Here is a 12676-nt window from a genome sequence, read left to right on the forward strand (position 1 = left end):
AGAGATGCTGACACATGTCATCATCTATATATATATATATATATATAAGCCATTTTGTGTAGGAGGGATCACCAATGGGGTTGGTAGCCTAGTGGTGAAAATGCCTTTAATCCATTAGCGCTCAAGCCGGCTGGTTGTGGGTTTGAGTTTTGACATGCCCACTATCATCCATTGGTCCTGCAGAAGCACCGCTTGCCGTACGGAGGCTTGTGCTGAGGGCTATGATCACTACCATGGAGCACCCTTTTTTTCCCTACAAAAAAAAAAAAAAAAAAAAAAAAGAGTAGGAAAGGTCAGATATCGGCATTGCAATCGTATCGGTCTTGACTGATACCAATGTCTATATTGATAAGAATCATCCATATGATGGCAAATCATATTATTTTGCCCCTTAAAATACAAATAACTTGGTTTCTTGAGCTATTTTACCCTCCTAGTATCTACACCACATCGATTAAATTGATCATGACTAAAACCGATATGAATTCATCGATACAAACGATTTGATACCTAAAACCATGAGTGGAATTGAGATTGGCAGTGACCAATTCCAATTCAAACCAATTGGTTCCACTGATCCAATGTCGATTCCTCATATTGTGAGTGCAACTTTTGCCAACTCTAGCCTCTTGGTCATGCTACTTTGGAGTTGGAGCATAGTTAGCCAAAAAAATGGAAGTTACGGGTTTTAAATAGTGAAAACTTCCAAACAACACGGTCAAAAAAATAAAGAACAATAAAAAAATAATAAACTGATGGTATGGGTGGGTTTTGAACTTGTAGATTCAAAAAAAAAACCGACATTATACTCATATAAATTAAGGAATTATTAGATGAATACTTACATTTAATGTTCAAAATAATTATAATATCCAAGATTAATGCATAGATATTTCCTGACTCATTATAAGTTCTAAGACATCGTTGAATATCATCTAACACCAATTCTAAATTCATAATTCATAATAAGAAAACATGTCCAAAGCCTTGTTTAGCAATGAGGCTTGGCTATGATGTTTTTCGTTATTTTCAACTTAATTACTACATTTTCAAAGTGATACATGCTCAATTGCGGTTGGGAGTCATCACTTTAGAAATACTTTTCAGCAGATGCATCAATTTGTCACTAAATTTTTGGATTTGTGCATTGAATTTTAATTGAAGGTGATATTACGAAAATGTAGGCATTCTTTTTTTTTTTTTTTTTTTTTTTTATTTTTTTTTTTTTAACTTTTGATCAGCAAGAAGATATTAATAAAGAATAAGAAAGAAACAGGCCGAAATCATGCAAAAGAATTCCAGACTAAACAAAACTCAACTCCCTAATCCACCTTTGGCATTGCCATCAACAGAAAAGGGAGCTAACACATAGAAAGACAAAATATTTCAAATAAGCACAGAGTAGAAAAACCGAAATCTCGGTTTCCCAACTGCATCCCATTCTATTTCGTAAAAATTTAGGCACTCGAGTTATCTTCATGGTAGTGAGAAAAATAGGTCGATCAGAGTTCGGAAGAGAAAGATATCGTTAGTTAAGTAACCATTATTTTCAACAAGTCTGAAATCTTAAAAATCCGAAAAAAAAGGAAACATGTTTCAAAGGGAATGTTTGCTATTTGCCATTTTTTCGCGATTCTTTGCGTAGCATACGAAAAAAAGTGTTTTGAATGGTAAAAAATCAGAACATGCTTGAAACTCCGATTTAAATGCATTTTTTGCAACTAAGGTTCGGAGTTCTCGTCAGTATTGATCTATTAAAGCATTAGTTTGGGATCAGCCATATCGGCTGATTTGGATCAGTATTGGCATCCACCGATCCTTATTGGTGCATGATATGGACAAAGAGTATTAAAAAAAAAATGGTATCCTAGAAGGCAAAACTGCCTTATATGACCGATTCAATATCCAGACAATATCGGATCTAACCATTGGATGGGCTTTTGGAGAGTCGATAGTGTTGGAAGGAACCTTTTTTCCAAAATTACAATTTATCCTTCACATTATCCAATCATCAACTTATCAAAGGGGCATTGTAAAATAAGTTACAAGAAGTTTGTATCCTACCAAGGTTACAAGTGGACAAACCCGTAACTAAAACCACAACCTTAACGAACTTCTGGTTCCATTACTCAGTTGTTTGAAGTGAAGAACGAACTAACAATAATAGAAACGTTTTGTGAAACCAACTTATCAACTAACTCTTTTAACCCCTTTTGTCATCCCATTCAATACAACCCCAAACACAGAACTGTAACCTCCTTCACAACGCTCTCACTATATATATGCCACCATATCAAAGAATTTCCAAAACAGAGGAAGAGCAGGAGGCAAAAAAGAGAAACAAGTTAAAAAAGAAAAAGGAAAAAAGATGGATTTGAAATGGAAGCAATGGTGCTTATTTATGTGCATTGTTCTTGCAAGCAGAGTTGCAGAAGCCCACATTTTCAATGTCAAAGACTTTGGTGCGAAGGCTAATGGCAAGACAGGTATCACTAAAGCTCTGTTATCTGCATGGACTAAGGCCTGTGAATCACTTGAACCAAGTACGGTTCTCATTCCGAAGGGGAAATATCGCTTGGGTCCTGTAATCTTGAAAGGACCATGCAAGAGTCCTTCAATTGGGTTTCAGGTTGAAGGGTTTGTGCAGGCTCCATCCAATCCTGCCAATTTCAAGACTGATGGTTGGATTGTTTTCCAGTACATCAATGGCTTGACGCTCTTCGGAAAAGGAACAATTGATGGCCAAGGACAGAAAGCTTGGAAGATCAACAACTGCGCCCAAAATCCTCATTGCAAAATGCTTCCCATAGTAAGCTTCTTTTTTTCCAAAAGCTTTATTTTTAAGTTATATGGGTTGGGGACTTGGTAGAACTTGTCCTTCCAACTAGCTTGGAATTAAGGAGATGGTACCCAATTTTTTCACATGGGCTTACTCTCACATCCAATGTGGGATTATTATTTTCAAACCTTCTGTGTAAAACCCATCAAAATAAATAAATATATATATATATATATATACCAGCTCTCCTATTAATTAAGTGGGTTCTGTGGCCTGACTGCAGAGTTTAAGATTCAACTTCCTCAACAACACTTTGGTCCGAGACATAACCTCGCTGAACAGCAAAAACTTCCACATGAACTTCTTGGCATGCAAGGACATGACCGTTCAACATGTTAAAATATCGGCACCCGGCGATAGTCCCAACACTGATGGTATCCACATGGGAATCTCTGAGAGGATCAATATTACCGACACAGTGATTGCCACCGGTGACGATTGCATCTCCGTTGGTCCTGGTACCCGCAACCTAACTGTCACAAAAGTGGTATGTGGACCAGGACATGGCATTAGTGTGGGCAGCTTAGGCAAGTACCAAGATGAAGAAGATGTATCTGGAATCTCAGTAAGAAACTGCACCTTCATCAATACACAAAATGGTGTAAGGATCAAGACATGGCCTTCCTCACCCGTCGGTTTCGCCTCCGATATCATATTTGAGGACATAATCATGAAGAATGTCTCTAATCCAGTCATCTTGGATCAAGAGTATTGCCCACATTTTAAATGTGATAAGGATGTAAGTGAATATTATGATAAGCTTAATCTATCTTGAAGCCTAGCTACTTAATTTTATGAAGAAACATAAAAACCTATCTGATTGATGTTTGTAGGATCCATCACTTGTTAAGCTGAGCAACATCAAGTTCAACAAGATCAGAGGGACATCATCCACGCAGCTTGCAGTCATAATAGCATGTAGCAGAGGGGCACCATGTAAGAACTTGGAGATTGGACACATCAACTTGAAGTACATTGGAACTGATGGAGCAGCTCAGTCCACATGTTCTAACGTGAATCCCATTCTTTCCGGCCTACAGTTCCCACCTACCTGTGTCTAAATTCTATCAGATAATACCAGAAACGATTCACAAAGCCCGTTTCATAGAAAATATGTAGATATTCCTTTTATGTTAAGATCAACTATTAAGTGATGAACAATTTTATATATGATTGAATATATAAAATGAATAATTTTTTCGTTGATTGATAAAGTTCATAGGTTGTCAAAACAATTTTTGCATTACAGCAAAGAAAATCTAGTTGATTATTGTAAAGATTTACATCATCTAAAGTAGTGGATTAGAATTTGTTCGGGAGCTAAAGGTACACAACAATGGTGTGGATAATACAGGTCGAGCAATCAATTTCATGGCAAATTAAAAAAAGTACCTAATTTCTTTCAAGACTCCTCTGGACCACAGTTTGAAGCTTCACCGGAATTTTGGAATATTTTAGAAAATCCAAAATATTTCATTTCCTTTTAAATCGGTCAGGGAGATAACCAAAATGTATAGAGTTAAAATATTTTTGAAATAGAGGGTAAAATAGTACACAATTATCATGGTAAAGATTAGTTCCTTATCAGAGTCATCTCTCTCTCTTGCCGATAGTCCTTGCGCTTCAGGTTGTAACTTCTTTAAATTTATCAGTTTCCACAGCTAAGGATTGTATTTCAAAGTGGTACATTTCATGGGTTATTGGCTTCTTTTGGATCCTAGGAGGATAGAGATCAGGAAATGAATCCATCCTTTCGCCCATCGAAGAGATAATGATATCTCTCTCAGAGTTGTGATCCCTCTCTCCATTGTCTCAGTAGAGTTGGTTTCTTCTTTATCTTTCCACACTCTTACTCTCCTGAAGCTGTTTGGTTTATGTCCTCATTCTTATGGAGGACTGAAGGGGATGGGAAAAAGATGATGTTTATGCAGTCATCAGCTAGGATGTGTATGCACGTGTTGGAAAACATTGTTTTTAGTGTGTATTTTTGTGGACAAAAATTATACATTCATGTATTCATTTCTTTCAATAGTTGGTAATCTAAATTATTTTTCCAGTGTACAACAACTCTTATAAATTTGAGTGATATAATCTTTTTCTCGTAATTCTTTTAAACGAGTTCTTCCTCAAGATAATTTCTCATCCTTAAAATATATGGGAGAGGGATAGGTATGCCGCCGATATCAAGTATGCTAGCAGATAGCACCAATAGGATCACATGATGGAGTATCATTCAGAAATGATATGAGGGTCATTTTAAAAAAAGGGAAGAGAGAGATAGACACAATGAGTGCTAGCATACTTGATATCAGCGGCATACCCAACCTTTTCCCAATATATATATATATATATATTTTAGAGCATATTCGAGATATGAAATTTTTTTAGGAAGAATTCTCATAACAAAATATGGAAAAAAAATAGCAGAGGGAAAAAAAAAAAAAAGCTTGATAACTATTCAATTTGACAATAGTTGCAAAACTAATATATGAGTCATAGAAGATTTGATGGCATTTAGGCTGAGCGTAATCATACTACTTTGCCTAAAATGCCAACCTAATTTATCTTTCCAAGAGACAATAAAATTTGAACTGAAATGAATATACAAAAACCTGGTCAATTATTTCAAAATCAAGTTTTATGAGAAATTTTAGTAAAACACATTTAAGAATATTAACAACTAAAAATATAATTATAAAATAAAGTTGGAAATTAACAGTAAGTTAACTAAAAGTAATTGTTTATAATTTTAATTATAGTAACTTTTTATTTAATTTATAATCGTTCTTATATAATTTTTAACTCTAATTTATGTCCTTTGGATTAAAGGTAAATCTGGTTTCCTAATATTTTGATATCCATTTTTTATTACCATAAATAAATAGTCAAAAATAACAGTGAAATAAAACAATATCAATTTGGAACTTTATTTATTTTTATAAGTTGCATTTTCTCTCATATTCGATTAGCATATTTGGTTGTTATGATTCACAGTTGATCTGTCCTAAATTTTTAATATCTGATTCTGTCTTTGAAATAAAGTCTTTGACCTAAGGGTGTCAATTGGGACCTAATTTGTGAATCGTTTCTGAACCATCTTGGTAAAACTCAGTACCCAATGGTCCCATTAATAAACAGAATGGTAGTGGAATCAGATTTTGGTACTTAATAAATGAGATGGGATGATTATGGGATGGGATTCTCAATGTTACCAGTGCTACATGCTATTGTATTCAAGTTTTATATATGAGAGATTTGAGGAGAAGAGACCAGATTTTGTTTTCTAATAAATAAGATGTTTCACCACCCGTGAATTTATTTAGCAAATGATCATGCCAAAAAGAAGGTGTTTCAGCACATCTAAGAATTAATGCATGTTAGAGATTCAGTTTAAGCCAACTTTGTCAGCTATATTGTTAGACTTAAACTCTTACATGAATTGATTAAACTCTTTTTTTTTTACCTACCTACATAGGTTCCGACCATAATGGTTATAGCATTTGCGTGTGGGCCAACTACTACAATGTTCTTGAATTTCTTATGACCCAATGGCAATGTATTATTATCATTCTTTTTTTTTTTTTTTTTGGTGCAATATTATTATCATTCTTAAGCAAAACAATTCCTTCACTTACAGCCTTAGCTGATAACACAATGCGTTCATCTGAACAGATACTCTCAGCTTCAAGAGATTTCAAGGAAGAACTATTGCCATCAAAGAAGCCAAGCCTCATATGAACAACATAAGATTGTTCAAAGCCTTGTCTATGTCTGCTTCTTTGACTTTTCCACTTATGTTTGCAGCCTCAATGAAATTGGTGTAAGAGACCACAATCCAAATCCAATCTTGGAAAACAAAAATAGTTGAAAACTTATAGTAATAGACTATAGGTTAATTATGATAAAAAGAGGGATAATTTAGGATTATATGCCTACTCTCACCACTCGTGCAACAACATCTTCATAGCCAATACCTAGCCATTTGTGATTTTCAACCATTGTAACAATGGAATCACAATCAGAGACAATATACCTATATAAGAAACCACCAATTACTACTATAACTAAATGTAAGAAAAGCTTGTCATTTGATTAGAACAGTAAGAGAGGAAAAACTATATATTTTAATTGGAAAGAAACAATATTGTTACCCATGAAAATCCCACTCTCCTCTTATGGTCTCTTTCAGAAGGTCTGAATCAGCACATGTAGGGATGCCATTAACACGGTTATAAGAACACATAATACTACTAACCATGTTAAGGTGTACTTCTTGGTAGCAAAAGCTTTGCCGACCACATTTGGAAAGTAATTGAGAATTTGTTTTCGTCATCTAGGGCTTTTTTTTTTTGCTAAAAGATCAGCAAAGAATATATCAAAATCAGAGAAATGATAGTTTACAAAAGAATGGCCTTTGAGATTCCACTCCATCTTCGACATGGCCATCAGCAAAACAGGAAAACAAAGCAAAAAGAAATTTTCCCGTGAGATGTGAGGGCTTAGACTGATATTCTCTTCCATGTCTGAAATTCCTTCCAATTATTGAGGCATGAGTAGCAGGTGCAAGTGGCGTCGTCCTTCCCTTCTAGGGAAAAAATGACTGCTACCCAGTATTCATTGGTAATGGTGCTCCCTTGTTCCTCATCTATACAGTTACAAGAGAAAATTTTAGGGCATGGGTATAACAGTTTATTGGTTAAAAAAGAGGTGAAGAAACATATAATGGGTATTTCACACATATGGAGTGAATGACAATTTCTTTAAGTGTAGGAAGCTAAGTGTCATTACAAACATTAAGATGGGTACAAACAAGGAGGGTGTTTTTCACTTGACATATGGAAAATTGGAAGGCTAAAAAGGAGATTTCACAACTTATTCATATGAGAAAAACGTGGGAATTTATTTTCATTTTCTATGAGGGAAGAGAGAGAAAGAGAATTGAAGAGAGCAGTGAAGTAGAAGAGAAGTATGGAAGAGGAGATTTAGTACAACTATTGCTTTTTTTTTTTTGCTAAAAGATTCGTATTATATCAAAAAAGAAAAATATGATACAATGGAAGAAAAGACCAACAAAGAAAAAAGAATGGAGCCTTACGTGATAGTCCCACCTTCGGCATTGCCATCAACAGGAAAATCATAGAAAGGAAACAATGAGAACAGTTACATGAATCTGAATCGGGGATGTTTATTTGCATCCATCTCCAGTGCCATAGACATCAAAGGGGACCACATAGACACTGGATAAGCAACATCAAATTTTGTTGCCGTTTTAGCCAAAAAATCAGCAACGAAGTTGGGCTCTCGATGGCAGTGAGTAATCTTCCAATCAATGGAGCTCAAGTAAGGCCTGAGATTTCTCCATCTTTGATATACAGACCATGGAACAAAGCCTCTAGAAAGAAGGGTGACCACGGCCACAGAGTCGCATTCGATCCAAAGCTTCTGAACCTTGATGATTCTAGTATATTCCAAACCAAAAATCACTACCTGAATTTCTAATTCAAAGTTGGAAGTTACTTCTATGACTTCTCTGAAGTTTAGAATAACTTGACAATTTTCATCCCTAAAAACACCTCCTGCGACAGCCTTCCCTGGGTTTCCTAAGGAGTAGCAATAGATGTTTAATTTTATCCATCCTAAAAAAAGAGGACACCGATAAAGTTCCTTAGGCTCTCTTTTCTTACCCTGATGGATGGGAATTGATGAGCACATTTATGTGTGAAATATAGGGTAGTAAAACATGCATTTTTCATATTTAGAATAGAGCTACCTTAGGTTTCACTCTCTCTTTGCGGGTTTTATATTTTCAAGGCCTTGAGGACTATCGGGCGCTATATCTCCAATTTTACACGTAAAGAGGTCCTATTTCTTTTCATGGTTGCGAAGAGGACAAAATTCTGAGCAAGATGGACGTGTCCAATTAAAAGTACACATTCGTTTGGTCATCCGTACAAGTGATTATTCTTTTTGGGCCAGAAAAAGAATAATGGATTAGAACTGAACCGAGATGCAGAACCAACCCATTTGCAGTTGTCCCAGAGGTACAAGCAATATCCCAAATGCCAACAAGAATTGATAGACCACATCCTTAAGTGATTGAAGATTCATTTTTGGTAACAACAACTACCTAGCGTAGTTGGTGAGCTATGGTGTACAAAATCCCCTTGCTCACCAAGAGGTCTCAAGTTCAAATCTCATTGTTGTTTTTTTTTTAGAGAATTTTGTTGAAGATTTCTTGTTTTTCACTCACTTAAAGTACTAAGGGCATGGAGGGGATTTCCACATCAAATTAGAAGCAACGAAAATCGTGGAAGGGTTCCTACGCATGAAGAGAAGAAAAAAAAAAGGAAAGAAAATAAGCAAAAAAATTATAGGAAATTTCTCCAAGTTTATTTCTCTCTTCTCTCTCCTCCATCTTAGCACTTTTGGACTCAAAAGATCTTACTATCAATTGTGGGTTTCTCTCTTTTAGGAAAGAGAAAATTGTTACCCTACCTCCCCATTCCCTATAAATACAACTAATGTAAGAGGAGGGGAGACAATTCAGTCTTCTTCTAGTTTTTTTTTAGTTGCTCTCTCTTTCTCTTGCTCTCTCTTTAGTTTTAGTTATTCTTTATCTTTTCTTTAATCACTTTTGTAATAGCTTTTTTTTTTATATTTCAATTAATGCAAGCATTTTTTTATTTTTATTCAGCCCTTTTATAGTTCTAGGCTTAGATCTAGGTGACAAGATCACGAGCCGTGGAGCAATTTTTTTTTTCAAAATTTTTTTTCTCTAGTACTAGAAATTTCAGATTTGGTTTATTCCAGATCTGGTTTTTAGTACTGGTAGTATCTCAAATCGATCAAGTTTTCAGTTCAAGGGTTGAAGTTCAAGTAAGTAGGCTCCTTCAGTAGTCTTCTCTCCCCCCTCTCATTCCCTCTTCTGACTACCCTTTTTTTCTTAATTTAGGATTTTAATTTCAGTCGTCATATTATTGTTATCCCTGTCCCCCAAGGTTCATGGCTATTGTATGTGTTGGCTTTGCCCCTCCTAGCCATAGAACCATCAATTTATTACTTTTATTTTAATTGTCTCCCTTTCCCTAAAGTCAAGTAGAGTAACCCTTATAAGAGTGACTCTCTGGTCAAGTAGGGAAGCTCATATTATGATGCATCCCTCGGGCTAAGTAGAGAAACCTACTTGTGAGTCTCTCTCTAGCTTTCTCCCCTTTCTTTTACTTTATTTTTATTTCAACATTTTTTTCCTTTATTTTTAATTGCGTGGGTTGTTTATTTTCACTTATTTATTTATTTAATTTTAATTGCGTGGCTTGCGTCTTTAAATTCTTAGATGACGAATGGTTAGGACGTTATTTTAGATACATATGTTTAGGACGGTAGTTAGAATTAGATCACAACCATTAATAGGTTCACTTTTGCATTATTAAAAGAAAAAAAATAAAGTGGCTACTCTCCCTGAGTTCGACCCCTAGCTACACTGATCCGTACGCTTGTAGTTACATTTAAAATCTCAAACAACTATCGACAATATTGATTATATAACAAGAGGACCAATCGTACTGATTTTAAATTAATGCAGGGCAAGGCCCATTTTAATTTAATCCAGGGCAAAGCCCTTACTTTAATGCAGGGCAATGCCCATTTTACCTTTTTGGTACCAACGGCTGACCTTCTCTGGCAACCCTTGGGCGTATCGTAGGATGGGGTTTACAGCTCTTACCTGGAGTATACGCGTACTATGATCGCGAGTAGCACATGACCTATGACTTAGAATTATTGTCTAGGTGGACTAAGATAATAAAATGAACTGCACATATATATGTTCATTTGTATTACGCATACTTGTGTGGTCTTTCTTTTCACTTACTGGGCTAGTGAGCTCATCTCACATGTGCACCACTTTTTAGATGATCTTGTAGGTTATTCAGCTGAAGAGCTAGAGCCGTGACCCACCATGGAGTTTTCAGTTGAGGACTGGTGGATCCCTCGGGCACAGGGTCAATTGCCTGTGTGATAGTTGTGTTACGGGACAGCAACACTGATACCAACACCAGATTCATTTGGTTATTCTTGAAATATTACCCCTTTTGTGTTTTGGATATTTAAATTATAATTCTTGTGTATATATTATGCCTACGGGCCCACATGTGTACGTATTATATATTACAATTTGGGTATCAAGAGTATTGGGGTATTTATAATTATATATATATGTAAGACTTCCGTTGAATTACAAGATTTGCTTGACTTAGTGCATGTATATGTTGTGCTGTGGTTACTGTATCAGATGATTCTGACAGATTTTGGGTTAACAAGTGTTAACTCAGTCACTGGTCTAGTTCTGTATGGAACGTGGTGTGACAATCAGTTGTTTTGGGGGTTTCCGGCTTGAGCCCGATAGTCAGAATTTGTTCTATGAAGTTTGTGGGGGATGTTCTCAGTATCATTATAAGCTATTGAAATCCCGATTCCACCGAGCAATTTGGGAGATACGTCGATTGAACGATCGAAACCCTAGGTGGTCATTTGGTCAATCTTGTTGTCGGAGCTCATCGGACTCAGTTTGAGCTAGGCAACAGCATCGAGGAGGTGAAATACGAAATCCCTGAGCTTAAGAGGGTTTTTGAACCAAGATTCCTCTTATACCTAGCTTGCCCTAGCTTAAAATGACGAGAGAGAGTGGTAGAAGAGGTAGCACTTACCTCTCGCAAGGATTTCGGCAACTAGGCGGGCAACCGACGCCAAGGTGAGCTTCCCTCCTCCTTCTTCCTCTTCTTCTTCTTCCTTCCTCTCCTCTCCTTTCCCTCTCCCATGATTTGTACAAGTGAGAAATGAGGAAATGAATCCTCATTTCTACTTATATGCTATGTTAGGCCTTAGGGCCTGTTTGGTTGACTATAGTCTGGTCCAAGTAGGTTAATCCGACTTCTGAGGCACGTAGACCTAACTACTTTGGTCCGTAAGGTGCACATGTCATGACAAAGGTGTGGAGAAGCTATTGGAATCATCCGGGGTTGTCCATGATGCTGGTGGTGTGACCCACGGGCATCGGAACCCAACCAGTAGCTTAAATGTCTAGCAAAAACAGACCCAGGCTGTTTTCGGTGGCCTATTTCTGGTGGTCAAGACAGCAATCTGTCTTGATTGCTTGTTGTCCACCAGTTAGTCTCACACAGGTAGTTACCCTAGGTTATGTCCATGGTCTTTCGACAATTTTGGTGCGTGTTGGGATTCAGGTGTGGCGTGTCGGGTCACTTACCATCTGGGATCGGAAGGTATGAGTCCCCTTTAGTTGGACTGGAAAGCAATACACAAACATGTGGGATCATCTCTCCCCCTTGGGCAATGGGCAGCTACGAGCCAAAACCTGGTGGTACTTCCCACCTCTGGTCTGAGACCTATCACAACAATTCAAAATAGACTAGGTCAGGGCACGGGTGTAACACAACCCATGAAGGAAAAGCTGGCATGCCCTATGATAAAGTGGGGGGTGGCTACAAGTAGTTTCCCAAGAAATATTTACCAATAAAGTGGTCCAACAAGGGAAGTGGGGTCTTTAAGGAAGACAAAAAAGATATGGATTGAGATGACGACCTGTATTAAAAAGGTTAGTAAAGATGTGCTAGGGTTTTCAAAGGATTTACGTCTTGATTCTAGAGAGACTTGGTGGTGGGATGACAAGGTTCAAGCGGCCATAAAAAAGAAGAAAGAGGTCTTCAAGACTTGGCGGAGAAATAACGACATAGAGGATAAAATGAGTTATTGTGCAGCCAGAAAAGAAGCTCAAAAGACTGTTGGGAAAGCAAGAGCGAAGGAGTACGATGACCTCTGTGC

The 12676-nt window shown here is 36.7% G+C and overlaps 1 protein-coding gene across 1 annotated transcript; it reads left to right on the forward strand.

The window, feature by feature from the left end:
* Positions 1-2368: 2368 nt before the first annotated feature.
* Positions 2369-3900, forward strand: LOC122092887 (exopolygalacturonase-like). The gene is made up of 3 exons (XM_042663193.1): positions 2369-2809; positions 3063-3578; positions 3673-3900. Exons 1-3 carry the CDS (start codon positions 2369-2371, stop codon positions 3898-3900), a joined length of 1185 nt encoding a protein of 394 aa, XP_042519127.1.
* The last annotated feature ends 8776 nt before the right edge of the window (positions 3901-12676 follow it).

Source organism: Macadamia integrifolia, chromosome 11 (genome assembly GCF_013358625.1).
Source record: "Macadamia integrifolia cultivar HAES 741 chromosome 11, SCU_Mint_v3, whole genome shotgun sequence".
In the NCBI taxonomy this organism is placed as follows: domain Eukaryota; kingdom Viridiplantae; phylum Streptophyta; class Magnoliopsida; order Proteales; family Proteaceae; genus Macadamia; species Macadamia integrifolia.